Genomic DNA, 18,025 nt, shown 5'->3' with positions numbered 1-18,025 from the left:
AAAGTTATTTTTTATATCGAATGGCATTAAGTCCCCCAGTTTCCCCATTGAACTAGGGTATCAATTTGTTTTTTCACCATTATAAAGAAACACTCGAGTTGCCATATGAGTTTGTATTCAAGGCACAGCTGTCTGTGATGTAGTCCTCCATTCTGTCATTCCCCGTCCAAAAATAATATCAAACGAATGACAGACAAACACGACAAAAATAAATGCAAATAATTTTTTAAATATTCTTTATTTCAAATAATTCACTAAGCCTTTCTTAAAATTAGTTGTAATTATTTTTTTGCACATTTTTTTAGTATATTTTTTGGACAACATAACAAAAATAAATAATAGATTTTGTACTTCTTTATACAACATTTTTTTTTGCATCGCACGTCTCAACGAATGAGACAGATGTACGTTTTACGTTCTCATTCAAGCTTCGAAAGCGACAATAATAGGTAGGTAACAATATATTTTTTATAAAATTCTATACGGTATTTTATATCGAATGACATAACGAAAGAGAGACAGATATTCACTTTATCTCTCTTTTTACAATTACAATTTTATTATTACTTTGAATATAAAGCTTGTTTATACAATAGACTTTGTTTTTAAATCTAGTATATTTTGAGAAACAAAACCAAAAAAGTGACATAGTCACGTAGGTTATTACAATGTTTGTTTCCGATATAATAATTTATTAAATTTCTAATTTAAATCACAATACAATCTGAAATTTTAACATTAAATACAAAAATATTTTAAAACTGGTTCTTCCCAAAGAGCCTGTCAGGCTTCTAGAAGGGATACAACACGGTAAATATGACGGTTTTAAAGTGAAAGCAGTGTGCTACTAAAAAATGGGTTATATTATGGTTCCACCCATTTGTCCTACGTATAAAAGCTTAGCACGCCTTACAAATCTGTTATCAAACGTCATTACTGGAAGCAACCAGTATACAGTGGTGCTATACAGTTAATTGGTGGTTAGTGCAAACAATTATTCATAATATATTATTGCCCCCTATGCCAGGCGACAAGACAAGCTTTCAGTATTAGATATTTAACGTTAAAATTTCATGGTTAATAATTTAAAAAATGAGCTATTATGTGAAATTGCAGTAGGTACGTAAATTCGTATACTGAACATTTAATTATCAGTAAGTCCGTAGATTCATTTAAAAAAAAATACAACTCTGCCGTAAATGGAGTCACTGCTAATTGTGTTAAATTATATTTGTATCAGAAATAGGTGGCCGTATAGTATTGTGATCAAATTCATGTCTAGGAATACAACGAACAGACAGAAAGAAAGGAGGTAAGTAAATTAGAAATACAATCATATCACTCGTGAGTATCAATAACGGTTACATGTAAATTGTACGTAGAACATTTCACTGTGTTACAGTTTGCCGTGAGCTTTCTTATCGGAAAGAAAATGACCGTATACGATGTATCTATAGTCTAAGCCGTATACCAAGGCCTGAACAAAAACGATGCATAAGTGCGAGTGAAAAAGTATTCGGCACCCTTATAATCTCTGCGACACGCGCTAGAGTTAGATAAAAGGTTTACAGATGTGGGAGATGGCTTGCTACGGTGTCGCCACCAAATCTTACTTTATTGCTTAACTAAGCGTCGATAACCGTGTTGCTAAAATTGCTATTTTTTGCCGTATACCATACGATCTCCAATTTTATTAGATTCAATATGAACATTAATTCAATTTTCATGGCTAATTTTGGCAAAATTCAAGAATGAAAACCTAACCTAACAAATAATCCAGTATATTGACAATTTTCAAAATTTGTTTGCTCCGGCTTCCTGTAAAGTGTAAACCGACAAGAACCCTGTTTTATTTAGACATGAATTCTATGTCAGTACTATACTGCCCCCATAAGCAAAAACACAGCTAATGGGAAAAAATGAAAAATTAAAGTAAGTATGAGGTGACATACTAGATAAAATTACATAACAAAATGAACAGAAAATCATTTATTTTAATATACAAATCATCATAATGTGTTCGTCACTTTTGCAAAAATGTTAGGCTTTTCGAAGCAACAAAACAGTAAATAATAATTCATAAGCAAAAACACAGCACATCTATCGATTTGCTGCGTTTTTTGCTTAAAAACGCTGGCTTACTGTTTTTTTGATTATGATTCTAGAATTTTCACACAAACGTAATACCGCATGTAACTGGTAATAGTGAGATAACCTCAAATAAATCATCCACTAATTTCATATCGCCCTACATTTTTAACGATATTTTAAGATTCAAAGGTGATTAAGTTCGAAATTGGACTAAGAATCGTGAAAAAAAGATTCTCAACCTTGTTTTGGAGAGTATGCAATTAGATAAACTTGATCAAATTGCTGCAAAATCCAATGAAATTTTAATGGCGAGTAAAATGTTAATGACTAGTTAATTACTTTTTAATTACCACATTTAAATATCATGTTAATTATATCTAATGGCCAACTACTGAAAACGTGCCAGTCCCGTTGTTAGCACTAAATTAGTTTTTTAATCTTAATCCATCATAGAACACATTTCTAACTATCTGGTCTTATTAAATTAATGATATTTATACTTATGTCGCTGAAAATTTGATATTTAAAAGTAATGCAAACGGAAATTCCTCAATATTCCTTTTTTCCAATGCGAGCCGCATGGCTGCTTCTAAGTTTACATCTGTCAACTGGCTTCGATATTCGTTTTTTATGAAGTGCATTACACTGAATAATCTTTCACAGTATACAGTAGTTGGAAAAATTGACAATATTAACTCATTTAGTGCTGACACTGCGACTGGCCATTAGATATAATTAACACGATATTTAAATGTGGTAATTAAATATTAATTAACAGGTCAGCAGTGATTGTGTTAATAATAAATTAATAAATTCACATATGATCTCATCATAAAAACACATTATGGATCATTTTTGAGGGTGGAAAGAAATTTAAGACAAGTCATGTGTAGTCAACCAATTTTATAAATACCAAAAAACCACTGGTGTAGACCCTACGTGAAGGACAAGTATTGTCATTCCAATATTATTTAATAAATAAAATACCAATATATTAAAAAATAAGTATTTCATTTTTCAAAAATATCCATAACAATTTAAATTATAAGCAAAAAAACATATTTACTGTTTTTTTCCCTATGAAACTGACATTATTCCATTCAAAATCATAAATAAAAAGACAATAGTGAAGTTTTATAATCAATATTTTTGTAATTTTGCAATTTTTATGTAATTAAAATATCAATTTTTAAAAAATCTATTATAAACCGAAACATTTATTAAAATTGATTAACTTTTAATGAAGCAGCAATGAAAAACATTATAACCGCTCTTTTCTCAAAATTGACTTTTTCCCATTAGCTGTGTTTTTGCTTATGGGGGCAGTATACTACCCAAAGAGGTTGGATGGTCTTTAATATACGGCCATATATTTTCGATAAAACATTTTTCACAGTGAAGTGTGATACGGCGAACTGCAAACGTGCACGTTTCCGGACATGATCAATCTACGTTATAATCGGATATTTGATACCAATTAATATAAAATGAATGCTCTTATTGAAGCTAATAAAATTGGAACATTACTGTCTGCAATGCTCGGTGAATAACGTGTAATTTTTTGATCTTAATACTATACGGCCATCTCCTTCCGGTAAGGCTCACATTACAAATTATTCTTTTCACTATACATCAAAAGTAAGCCGCACGAGTCATGGATTATATATCGATGAATGAACATGAAATCTGCTTAAGGGGTACACAAGTGTAAGTTACGTGATACTTGTTTTTATAACAGCCATTATGAATAAAACGATAATATATTCTAATTGATTTGAGTTTTGTACTATTCCATTTGAGTTTTAATTTTTTGCGACCCGGGTTTCGCATTTGGCATCTTCAGGGACTATGCGGCAGTGGCGAAGGGTGGAGATAGGCTGTTAAGATCCGACATAAATAGTGCACACTAAACTTTCTCAGCCATACGTATTTTAAAATTCAATCAAACCCTACGAATACCAAGTCATAATAGATAAATGGTAAAAAATACTTCAAAAAATAAAATATCTAAAATTATGACATTAAATCGTACATAACTTCGGATATTTTATAGATAGAATAATATTTTTTATCTATTATAGTTTGGTTTAGACAGGGCTTAATGAATTTTCAAAAAATTAACCAACAATATGTGTAAAATGTATTCTTAATCTAACGAAAACAAATAAGTATGAATGAAAAAGTGTGCACAATTTTGTCATATTGCCAAAACTATTATGGTTAGGTTAGATAGGGTTTAATTGATTTTTAAAAACTAACCAACACCATCTGCAAATTGTAGATTGTAGAAATGTATTATAAAAAAGTATAGTTTAGTATGCACTATTTATGTCTAATCCTAACAGCCTACCTCCACCCCTCACCACTGCTATGCGCACTCAACAATGGCAAACACACACTTAACAGAGAATACAGTTAATTCTCATTTATACAGTAATTTAAAACAATTGAAAATGGTAAAAACCTTACCACCTAAGGTAATGGATCTATGTTAGAACTTGCGAGTGCAAGCCGCCCGGTCGACATGACGTCATATGACATCATTGTGACGTACTACCGGAGTGATAATAGCATTCGAGAAAATAACGCTGGTCAGACAGTGGCGTTATCACGAGTCGATAGTTAGGAAATCGCGGTGCAGGTGTAAAAACAATTTTTTAATATTTAAAGTGTTTATAAAAATCCGTAGTAAATTCCTTATATACTACATTCAATTAAGTAACCACATTAAAATAACATTACTCGTAGACAATGAAACTAGGTAATGTGTTAAATGAAATCTATAATTTAATAATCGTTGTCAGTGTGTATTTCGTCGGTAATTTTCTACAAACACGTATCTCAATTTTGGTCAGTTTTGAGTTGTTTGATGTAATGAATTCAGAATTTGAACACGGACATATTCCACTAACACGTCAACATAACGTAGCAATCTCAAAACGTACTTTATAACATAATAGATTTAAGCAATTACAAAAACTCGTATCACAATAAAATACTTTTCTAAATATTATAAACTCTTGAGTTACGTGTTTGTAAGTATACAGAATACTGCACTCCGACAGATGATTGTACTGAAGCTCTTTCTCGTAAGTCAAGATACGTGTTTACTGCAGTAATATTCACAGTAAAGTTGCAACGCATTCTCGTATCTTAGACAATGTGACTGATCGGTCGAAAGTATAGTGCGATAAATTGAAGAAACATAACATTTTTTTCATGAAGATATGTGTAACTATACTAATAGTTTGTATATCTTGGATCGACCATCAGTGGAAAGGGCGGATGCGAAGCGGAAATAAGAAGGCGCACACAAATTGCAAAAAGTGCGATGACACGCCTTACCACTATAATATGGAAGGATCGGGGAATTTCGATTGTCACAAAAATGATGCTTGTGCAAACATTAGTGTTCTCGATATTCCTATACTGTGTCGAGTCGTGGACCCTGAAGGCAAGAGAACGGAAGGCAATTGATGCCTTTGAGATGTGGTGTTGGCGCCGAATGCTTCGCATTTCTTGGACGGAGCACAGGACGAACCAGTCAATCATCCAGGGACTGAAGATAAAGGAACGGCTCTCGACGATATGTCTGAGAAGAATTCTGCAGTTTTTTGGACATATTGTCAGGCGCGGACCGGACAACCTGGAGAGACTGGTAGTTTTGGGTAGCCTCCAGGGAAGGCGAAGCAGAGGAAGAGCATCTGCGCGATGGAGCGACCAAGTGAAAGAGCTGACTGGGGGCACCATCCATTCTGCCCTGAGAGAAGCGGAAGATCGAGAAGGATGGAAAGTCTTGGTCGCTCAAAGGATGGCGAAATTTAAATGTGGTCACGATCCTCAGCCATGAGTGCACGACCAAGAAGAAGATACTAAATGGATATTTCATAGAAGAAAATTTATTTCTAAGTTAAAAACAGAGAATAAAGTTGTTATTTGCCTCTCCTGAAAAGTTGTGATTTTTGAGATACGTGTTTGTAGAAAATTACCGACGATTTGCAATTGGTGAGTACTCATAGTGCCTGAAGATGCCGAAAGGCGAAACCTGGGTTGCAAAAAATGACTATTGGAATAGTACAAAACAATATATATGATTTTTTTCAAAAGATATTACATAATTATGTTTATGTGTGTAGGTATTAAGTATTTTTTATATGTATATATATGTGTGTATTTATCCAATTTTCAGAGGTTATTAATTATAATCCAACGCAAACAAAAAATCAAAGGTTTGCACATTGAAGAAATAAAAGTGGTAATCGTCTGATTTTTATGTCTACCATATCGTCGTTGCGCCTTCAAAATCGGCAATGTGTATTTTAAAAAACTTTACCGGAGGCTAAAAACAATGCGAATTACAATACCTGTCGCCTACAACATAGAAATATTCTTATTCTATATTCAATTCCAGAATACCTTTTATCATAATCATTATATTTTTTCCTTGGTATAGAAGGAATTATAAAATTTTTGGTGCAAAAAACCTGTTTTGTGAAATTTATGCACATAGCCGATTATGAAGGCGCAATGACGATAATATGTAAGTAACAATCAATAAACCTTATTGTTTATGGATTCACTTCGAAATTAGATTGCTAAAACGTTAAATATTGTACAAATCGGTAACTTACAATATTAAATAATGCTCTGCAAGACGTCTGTCCAGTTGTGCGATGCCTCTTAAAGTAACAAGACGTTGATTCCGCAACACACATTTTAAATACAAATTTAATAAAATAAACTCTATTCTTGCACTATAAAAAGAAACCATTTCCAATGAATATTTATCCCAGCACGAAAATAATATGATTAACTATTTTTTTTATTCAACGAATAATTCACAAGATTTAAGAATGTAACATTCTAATTATTGAACATACATAATTTTGAAAACACTTCTGAGGGTCTATTCTATACTTATCGACTGATAAAGTGATAATTATTATCAAACTTAGGGTAGTTTTGCATCAAACTATTAGCACTTATTGTAACAATTACAATAAGTTGGTTGTAATTGTTGCAATGAGTGCTATAGTTTAACAGCACCTCTCTTGCTGCTGTTAAAATATAACACTTATTGCAACAATTACAACCAAACTTATATATACAAACCTACCCTAAGTTTGATAATGTTTATCACTTTAGCGGTCGATAAGTATATAATAGACCCACTGAGAAAATATACTATTACCAATTGAAAAAATCTTTTTGAAAAATTATTAAAAAAGTTAATTAAAAATTAATCGCAAGTTCAAGTAAGTTACAAACAAAAAATCTTGGAGTGATCCGTGACGTCGGTTAGTAATTAAAGTAACACCTACTTTGATTTAAAATACAAAAGCCTATCGCCAATAGTAGTTCAATTTAGAATACACTTCAGAGAGTATTAAAAGCCATTGGTTAAAATTTGTCACAATTAAGTACGACTCCTTTAGCATCGTGGTTATATGTGCATGGGCGCAATACCCGAGAGATACAGGTTCGATTCCTTCAATTGGTTATAATATTTTCTCAGTTCAAAATTATGTACGTTCATAATATGATATTGTGTGTTTTTACAGCCATGCGTTTGCGTCACTCGATCACTTCATAGGCTTAAATATACAGACTTAAACGCAGTAAGTACAATTATTAGGGACCTTTGATTTTTGTTTTATGTAGTTGTAAGTCGGTTCTCACATCTAAACTCGCCTCATCGTGACGATTATACAGTATATTATAGTTTAGAATTGTTCCGTTGGCAGCGAATTTATTATTGTCGGCCATTTGCAATTCCTTACACAAACGATTAAACGTTAGAGTGACAGTTCGTACTTTAAAAATAAAAACAACGAGAAACCTTTATATAATTTAGTAATATAAGTTAAAGTGTATAGAAATAAACCAACGACGCTCCGATAAGAGGTCATTTTTCTTGAGTGTGTAATTTAACAAGATAATTAAGAGCTAGTCGAAGAATTCAGGTTATCACAAGTTCTGTTTTTGTTTTGTTACGCCAAAGAAGTATAACTTATAACGCGCGTACATAAGTACACACACCGATTTTTTTTCAAACGAAACAGTCACATTCGACCAATCTGCAGAGCTCCATTTGGCAACGTGTATTTTGTGAATAACGATGTCGTCACATCGACGTATTCGACACGTAGGCGAGACGAGTTTTGATTTGAGAGCCGGCTTACTGCAATTTTACATAGTACAAGAGTATAACGCACAAAATATTTCCATTCTTTGGTAAAATATAAACATTAAACAGTAATTAATAAATAAAGTATTTGTTCATAATTCTATGGTAATTACGTGCATATTACAGCATTGGTGAGGTATTCATTTAGCAGTGGCCAAGGGTGGAGGTAGGCTGTTAAGATCCAACATAAAAAGTGTGCACAATCTATCTAAAATCATGCAATTAAACCATACATAATTTTAGAAATTTTATAGATACACGAATGTTTTTTATCGATTAGGGATTTTAAAAAGCTAACCAACACCGTCTGCAATATATGTTCTCAATTCAATGAAAACAAATAAGTATGATTGAAAAAGTGTGCACTATTTTTGTCGGATCGCCCATAGCATACCAAAACTATTATGGTTTGGTTTAGGCAGGGTTTAATTGATTTTTCAAAACTAACAAACACTATCTACACAGTCTTAGTTCAATGAAAACAAATACATACGATTGAGAAAGTTTTATGTGCTCTATAAGCGTTGGACTACAAAGTCGTGGGTCCCAGGTTCGAATCCTGGGTCTGGCAAGTACAAAAATTGTTTTTCAATTTGTGTGTGTCAGGGTATGGACCTAATAGGTTGAGCAAGTGGCTGACATCCATTTCTCGTAAAAAACAAAATCTGTCAATACAAACCTCCACTCTGTGGAGGCCCATATGATCCTATCAGGATCGGACATGGTCGAAAAAAAAAAAAAAAAAAAAAATTTATGTCAGATCTTAACAGCCTATCTCCACCCTTTGCCACTCTCGTTTAGCAGTATTGGTAAAGTACATAAATATTGTATATTTGAAACATAAATGGAAGCCACTGGATAGATGAAAAATTGTTAGTAGTTATTTGTAACAACGCAATGTACAGTATGGAAAGGAATGAAATCAGATCGGAGGGGCCTTCATTCAGCCGTGGATTCAACGAAACTGTTGGTGTAGAAAGGTAAGAATACATTTAACCGTATCTATGCCTTCAGCGAGTTTTCTCGCTCTATGAGGCCGTGATCAATAGGTCGCATATACAAATATCTGACTTTAAACTCAAATTACTAGGCACTGTCGATTGATTTGCATAATCTAAAAAAAAACACGCAGTGACATCTGTTTGAATGATTATGAAATACTAAGTCACAAATTATCGGTATTACAGCGATTTTAGTAAGAGCTTCACTTTACATTCAACGAACAGGGTTGAGACAGAGATACAATCATAAGTTGTACTCTTTGTAAATAAACGCACCAAACTGGGCCATGTACACAACGTGAACGAGCATGATAAATAAACTGCCATTCGGAAACCAAACAAAGTTCTGGATGATCTCTTACAAGACGGAAGGAGTCGAGTTGGATTTATAGACCTTGAGTGTCCAATAATAAAGTGTCGTAGTGCCAGAAAAGAGAAGAGTTAAGTTGTGATTATATTGAGATGCTTGTCGCGCGCTATCAAATTTAGTCTATGGTTTCGTCATTGCAGAATATTTTGAACGACCACCATCTCTGTAAATTCAATGATGGAGAGTGCCAACTCTAGTGTATTAGTATTTTGAATTATTATTCATGCTAATTTCAATTTCATTTTAACAGTTTCTACGTGTGCGTATGTTAAAACGACTAGCGATATTACATCCATTGATAATATTTTGAACAGAACCCAACCTGCAGACCATAGAAAAAAGACAATATTCTTACATAAAATACATAGTGCCAACCGCTAAAAACAAAAAAACACGCGATTTTGAGACGAGTCGAAAATGTGTAGGCATGTATAAAATGATAAAAAACGTTCATTGAGTCATGCGGGTGTCAATGCAGTGCGGTACAACGTAAGGTAACCTCATTCTTGTTCTGGTGATTTTGTCAAATTTTGCTGAGTGACAATGTTCATAATGTGCTACAGGATGGGAGCATCAGTCTGAGAACATTTTAAACATCAAGAAAAACGACATTAGACACTTTTTTCCCGTAGCGGCAGCTTACTGTGACGTCACGTGATAGTATGCAACGTGCATCATAATATATTTGGCGTTTTATTGTTATAAGTAGAGGTTTTAAAGAATTGAAGGGTTGGACAATAGCCATTTATTCTAGTATTTTTATTGGATATTGGAAAGAGATAGTGCGGCGGAAATCATCACAGATATCCACGCTTTGGATACATTAATTAAATTTAAAAAAAAAACAGTAAAAAAATATGTTTTAAATACAAAAGGTATTTTATTTATAAATAACATATGACTAGTATTAATTAATGAAGTGAGTATATAAACCGGTTTGTGATAGCCAAATATATACATACAAGACACTTGTAATGCCGGTGCTCATATACACCTCAGATACCCGGGCGTTAACTCAGCACAAAACGAATACAATACATTTTTTTTTTTAAATAATCTTATGACAATTTACTCCTGTGCAGCTATTCTTAACAGTTATCATTTTACCACGTTTTTTTGCATGTAAGATCAGTTGGAGATAATAATGGTAACAATAATTAAATTCACCCTATTAACACCCGACAAAAGGTGTAATCCCCTAAGGAACTAATTTCATGGAACTCTAACGAGACCGAAATCATAATCGGGCAGACTCATAGAAATATGAGCATTGTTGACTACTAGATATAATACATATTTTATTATCCACAAATCAACCTTACCATTTGCAACGTGTTTTTCACCCGAAAGTACACAAGCAGTAGACGAAATCATCTGACAGCGACACCAAGCGAGAGGGTGTACCTAAAGCTCTCTGTCCCCACCTTCAGAGGTGATACTATGTAATTCTTGCGCAGTAGAAGAAATAGTATTCTGCGCAATTTCACGGTTAAATTGTCTTACTAGTATACATGCAGATATTAAAACTACGCATCCGAGGTGTTGTCTAACTCCACCAATAATGACAATTTATTTATTACTCTGAGCCTTCGTAAGGTGCCATGATTCGCTACCATAAAGCAGCACTGTCCCAAACAATCCGCATCGAGTTGAATGTTGCTCCAGCCATTCCCATTCAGATAGCGAACTCTCTCTGCAAAATGCCATCTCCCGTATATTGAGCTTCGAAAACAGATTTTTGCAAGGGATAATGGGTGTGCGGTGGTATGACTTTAGGAGCAACGAAGAGATAATAGAACGCACCAAGCAGCCTCTCATCGTGCTGAGAGTGAAGAGGCGACGTTGGACCTGGCTCGGCCATGTGCTGCGGATGCCAGAAGAGAATTTCAACCTGGCTTGCCTGTTATTCAAGCCAACCGGATTCCGCCGTCCTGGAAGGCCGCTAAATACTATCTATAGAGTGTATACGGCGGAGCTATGGGATACTGGTTTGACCTGGAATGATGCAAGAAGACTGGCGAGCGATAGGGATTCTTGGAGGCACCTCGTGGTGTCCATATACTCCAACTAAAGGGCGGATATGGCCAAAGAATTTATTACATTTCTCTAATGTTATTATTTTAAGGCTATACTTCAGCTGAGGCATGGTCTAAAAAGATCGTGACTAGGCGATGCGCGGATTGTGCAAATGACGCGAGCCGAACGAAACATAATTTGTCATAAAAATTCAACATGCGTCCTTTTAATGGTATGTTTATTATTATATTCGTAATAATAATAGTATATTCATAGACATGTTTTCTTTTTCAAGTACATGCGGAACTTTTTTAGTCATCTTTACACGATTTAAGAATATATTCCTCCGACCTCATCACAAAACAAATCGACGTGCTCATACCTCAACTGTCAGTCTCCGATTGGCGACGACTGCGAAATTTCGTTCCACATACTGTTGATAATTATCATATATAAGTGAAACGGCAAATAATTATTTGCCGTTTCACTTATGTACGCTCTTAAGGAAATAAACATTTTTAACTTCATAGATGGTGTCAGAATTTATCAAAATTTTAGTTTTTGACATTCCACAATTGCCACATATAAGATTGAAATTATAGCATGAGAAACTAGCGACGTCTATTATAAATAGTATGGCAACACCAACAAGTCGATTGTGTTGAATTATTCATCAAATAATTCTTACTACATATGTATTATATAAATTTATGAAAACTACTAGTGACAGTTTGTGGCGAAATATTAGAAATTAGAATTTTTAATATGAAAATAATATTTTAAAAAAAAATACTATAATAACATAATTATAACTATTTAAATTAAAATTTTATATTTAAATATTTACACAATAATAATATGTTACTGATATTGTATACTTTGTATACAACTAGAAATTTTTAGAAATTAAATAATTAAAAGTTTGGTATTCATATTATTGGTGAGAGGTGGAGGTAGGCTGTTAAGATCCGACATAAATAATACAAACTAAACTTTGTCAGTAATACGTATTTGTTTTCATTAAGTGCCGAGCCACACCGGGCGACTCTGGTCGGCAGACCAGTCGCCGAGACCAGACCGATGCATGCAGTTATATGGAGCATGCCACACCTGGTCGCCCAGTAGTCGCGCAAGCAATAAAGTCGGGCGACCAGTAAAATCTCGTTCGTGCGCTCGGTCTGGTCTCCCGGTCTCTCTAGTCTCTCTGGTCGGGTGATCGGTAGCGATGTATGAAAACATATAACTACGTATTGAGCGCTGCCACACTGGGCGACCAGTCGCCGGCAGCCACGCCGCGGATAGAACGTATTTTTGCATACTTGCGTGTACATTCATTATTATTATTATTATTGGCTGCCTCTCTGGTCGCCGGCAAGTCGCCCGAAGAGACCAGTTGCGCGACTGGTCTCGAGACCAGAGTCGCCCGGTGTGGCTCGACACTAAGACTACAATTTACAGATGATGCTGATTAGTTTTTAAAATTCAATTAAACCTTGCCTAAACCAAACCATAATAGTTTAGGTATGCTATGGGCGATCCGACAAAAATATTGCACACTTTTTCAGTCATACTTATTTATTTTCGTTGAATTAAGAATACATAATATTACAGACAGATTTTGAAAAATAGCCGATATACTGGTTTGTTAGGTTAGGTTAGGTTAGGTTTTCACTCTTGAATTCATGAATTTTGCCTATGAAAATTGGATTAATGTTCGTGTTGAATCTAATAAAATTGGAGACCGTATAGTATACGGCAGTGACGTCCCTAGATAAAATGCCGCCCCTAGGCAGCGCCAAAATGCCGCTCCATTTTTTATATAGCATTTTTATCATCCTTTCATGAGTCCAAAATCTAAGAAATGTGTTGTATGGATACATTACTAACAAAATATCAGACTGTAATTATTCGTAAATCTGCACGTACCATTTCTGGTCACCAAGGACGTCGAATGGCAACGGAATTAAACTAGATATCGCGAACCCGATAAAACCAGTGAGCTGATTTTTTTAATGGAAAGATATTTTCGTTATTACTAAGTTTATGTAGCAATTTCTATATATTCCAAATGATTCTCCTCGATTTGCTGCCCTTCGAGTAACTGCCGCCCCCAAGCAACGCCCAATCTGTCTACCCTCACGGGACGTCATTGATTACAGATGGTGTTGGTTAGTTTTTAAAAAATTCATTTTACCCTGCCAAAAAAAAATATCTAAAATTATGTATGATTTAATGGAATAATTTTAGATATCTTATAGATAGATGAATATTTTTTGACTATTATCTCGTCGGTCCCTATTAAAAAAGTCGGATCTGAAATTTTGTCATTTTCGGATTATTACGTAAAAGTTATTTAAACACTTTAAACATTTATACCACAATCACAGTTTTTTTTGTTTGTTTGAAAAATTTCAAGTTAAAAATGACGGATCTACCGAGAGTGTCCGAATAACAATGTTGGTTCTTACCAACCGACATTGTTGGCTGGGCGTGGGTGAGCAAGATGCGTCGGATCTGACAGTTGCTGCTATGTTCACCGGACAGACGGATGTTTTTATAAACGTTTAGAAAAATTTCTATAACCCGTATTTTTATTCATTATGGCAAGCAATAGGTCACAAAAGATATTTGATGAAACATCTTTGATTGCTCGTACTGAAAAATAGCATTTTGCAGATCCGACTTTTTTAATAGGGACCGACGATCTATTACGGCTTGGTTTACGCACGGTTTGATTGAATTTTAAAAACTAATTAATATTATCTACAGTTTGTAGTATTAGGCCCTTTGCTGACAGAGAAACTAAAGTCCGACAAACTGGTTGCTGATGGAACTCATAAACTGGCGCTACTGAAACCTAATAATCTCATAACCTCAAACTGTCAAACCCATTGTCTTTCCTACTTCATCCTAAACTTTTCCCGTAATATCTATAGGAATATTCTAGCAGCCTGTAATTATACAGGCAGGTTTATTTCTCAACATCTGCCACATATTTTAAATTAAAAATCAGTTCGGCCATCTTTAACTTTTGACGTCTTGACTTATTATTGCTTGTTCAGTTCAGTTCAGTGCTACCAATTTTGGTAAAAAAAATATGATTTTTCATCGAATATACTGATATTGGTACCACTGTTTTATGGGTGACTGGAAACTGAGAAACTGGGAGACTAGCATGTCTGGTCTTTTCGGTTTCGGTCGTGGACTTTTTGAAACTGAGAGATTCCAGTCTTGCCGTCAGAGAGCCGCCATTGAAATACATTAACTAAATACTGGCAGGAATTTTAGTTTCAGTCGCGCCTTTTTTGAGTATTCTCGTGAGCTGATGGCCTTAGTTCAATGAAAATAAATACGTATAGCCTACCTCCACCTTTCGCCAACGATACATACGGCCCATTTAGGTCCTAGGAAGTGAACATAGACAATAGAATTGATTATGAAAAATAATTATTAGGAAAGCGAATTTGTTTCATAGAGAAAAAACTACAAATCGTGTCATAAAAGCGTGCGTTTTGTCGTTTTCACTTTTAATTAAAACATTATAGAAATTCGAAATAAAGCGCCATTTTCCTACTAATTCAATTCATCAGCATGGTAAGAAAAAAATAAATACTTAGTCAAAACGTGTTTCGTCTTCTTTAAAACGTTATCAATCATTCTATTCTTATCCGATTGTATCAACGAAAGAGAAGCTCAGTTTACTCATTTTATTGTCTCTTTTTAAATTTAGGCTAACGTACTTTTTCGATATATAACAATTCACTAAGTGACGAAAAACGCTACCGACGCCTCAACGAAAGAGATAGCAATACTATGCCTATCTCTTTATACACTGCTTCAATAACAATTTATTTGTACTTTTCGACAGTTTTCAGACAGAAAAAAAGAGAAACAAAATAATCTATCTCTCTCTTTACGCTTGTTAGAACAACATCACAATACTACTTGTTAAACAACCTCTACTAAAGCTTACTTTCAATCAGAAATACCTCAACGAAAGAGAAAGCGATAAGATATTTATCTCTATCTCTCATGCTTCAATTCACGGTAACATTTTTTTATACGTGTCTTATATACTTAACATAAGAGACAACAATAAATCACATGTCTCTCCCAAGTCCAGCTTGGAAAGACTTCTTATTGGTGACGATTTCATTATTAATTTGTAATTCTTTTCACAGTAGACAAATTTATTACCAAAATACCTCAACGAAAGTCACATCAAGAACATTTCAATATACATTGACGGTTATTACTCATTTGTAATTTATACAAATACATTATTAAAACGCCTCAATGAAAGAGACAACAGTATATTGTTTATCTCTTTAGATACGGTTTCAAAAATGTCTCAAATTGCAGTTGGCGATCGCTACCATCTCACGTGAAGTTTGTACTCATCGTTGACAGCCACCCGCTTTATGGTCTCGTAACCGAGGATAATGCTGAAGGAAAAGCTTGCCGATTGCACTAATCTGGCCGTAAGTCCCTTGGCGAAAAGACCGCTGGCGCCCTCCTCTCGCCAGAGCGACGTGAAAGCGACGCGCATCGAGTCCAGACGTTGGACCTATAAAATAAAAATAATTAAAAAATGCAAATATAGTCGAACTTGGTTATTACGAGGTAGATTGGACCGACTGAATTTGCTCGTTATAAGGATTACTCGTTATATAACATTTTTCGCGCCACGTTCTATTTAAGCATAGAACATAAAAAATCTGAAAACCATTGTAAAAATTCCCGAAACAAGCATGGCATTCATAGACTGCAAAAGAAGTTGTTTATTGTAATGAAGTGCTGAGCCGCCAGCGCTGGTAGGTACCTACTGACTTCACAAAGCTTGGATTTTTTACATGCAATTTCAAGCATTTGCGTAGATACTTCTTCAATGTTGTCGGCAAAAACACCAATTAGGTACTTACGACACTTAACTAGGGTCATAAACGTAATCCGATCCCGGCGGCACCGGTCTAGTTTACTGCCCGGTCGGATTTTATTACTTAGGGTCAAAAATGTTGTTTTTAAACGATCGACACATTAACAGTTTTGCTCGGTAGGTATACCTGAGAAGTAGTTCGTTATGTATAGAGAAAACCATAAACTAAAATGTCATAAATGTTTCCTTATTACATCCGAAATCTCGCTATTTCCGTGATCGTAATAACCAAGTTCGACTATATAAACGCATGCATAAAAAAGTATGGCGCCCAACGTGGGGCAAAATCGAGTATTATATTACGATAGACTGCTCTATGGTGAGGTTTATCAAACTGACCTGCAATCTCGCTCTGACGATATCGAGAGGGTTCGTCAGAATGGTGGTGGTGAACCCTCCCAAAGTTCCTGCTACGCACTGAATCAGCAGATGGGAAACCCATACCGGACACACCTCTAATAATTTATCTGAAAACACAATAATCAAAATTAATTTTATGAGTATTCCCTAGTCTTTCAATATTGTGCTGAGTATCCCAGGAGCAATTTCCCATGACGTTGATTGGCGTGCACGATTGTGCGTGATTCCTATTTTGATATAATAAATTACGATCAATTCTCGATGAGAAAAAACCTTCTCGATTACCGTAAAATGTTGCAAATTTTTTGAAAGCTGAGAAATTTTTCCTCGTAGATACCCAGTTGCAATGAGGGTCAGGCCGGCTTGAGAAACTCTTCCGTTTCAACTAACATAATATGGGGATACTCCCAGAGGATGTGATTGGATGGGCATATTCGCCACATAAGTTCACTTTCAATCAGCATATTCTTAACATCAGTACTAGATCTAGCAAAATGCTTGCTTTTGTTATGAGGGTTTTAAAATCATTCGAAAACGTCCGAGTGCTACGTACATTATACGTATCATTTGTGTTGAGTATTCTTGAATATGCCAGCATTATTTGGAGTCCTAATAGGTTCATGCACACAATTAAGCTGGATCGAGTCCACAATAGATTTCTTAGATTTCTCTACTTAAGAACATACGGGTTCTTTCCTTATGATAATGACAATAAAATGAATTTCCCGACTCGTTTTCTTCTGGGTATGCTATCAATGCAATCCCTGTCTACCCGAAGAGTGATTGTTCTTTTAAAGCATTTCTTTTTACTTCTTCGTGGGTTCATTTACAATCCGCATATACTGGCAAATATTAATTTTCATGTTCCCACCAATATCACTCGCAGCTCCACGGTCTTCAAGATACCTCGTCGCAGGACAGATGTTATGTTTCATGATGCTGTGTATCGTGCAATTAGCTTATTTAATGGCACCATAAAGGTTGATTTGTTTTTTATTAATTATATAATGTTTGTAGACGTTTTAAATAGGATAAATTTATAATTGTATATATTATCATATTTC

At 34.6% G+C, this 18,025-nt stretch overlaps 1 protein-coding gene across 2 annotated transcripts in view; it reads right to left on the bottom strand.

The window, feature by feature from the left end:
- Window positions 1-3,895: 3,895 nt before the first annotated feature.
- Window positions 3,896-18,025, bottom strand: part of LOC147077252 (solute carrier family 25 member 44) — a 30,388-nt gene continuing 16,258 nt past the window's right edge. For both annotated transcript variants that reach the window (XM_085940764.1, XM_085940762.1), the window contains 2 exons: window positions 16,941-17,068; window positions 3,896-16,232 (listed from right to left, as the gene is read on the bottom strand). In XM_085940764.1, the coding sequence (XP_085796890.1) occupies window positions 16,038-16,232; window positions 16,941-17,068 (323 nt within the window). In that variant the 3' untranslated portion in view covers window positions 3,896-16,037. The remainder of the gene's footprint in view (window positions 16,233-16,940; window positions 17,069-18,025) is intronic.

The sequence above is a fragment of the Rhyacophila brunnea genome, unplaced genomic scaffold (genome assembly GCF_057557595.1).
Source record: "Rhyacophila brunnea isolate RB1 unplaced genomic scaffold, BYU_Rbru_1.0 scaffold_13, whole genome shotgun sequence".
Lineage (NCBI taxonomy): Eukaryota > Metazoa > Arthropoda > Insecta > Trichoptera > Rhyacophilidae > Rhyacophila > Rhyacophila brunnea.
The sequence above is the reverse complement of the archived record's forward strand: the minus strand, read 5'-3'. Positions and strand labels throughout refer to the sequence as shown.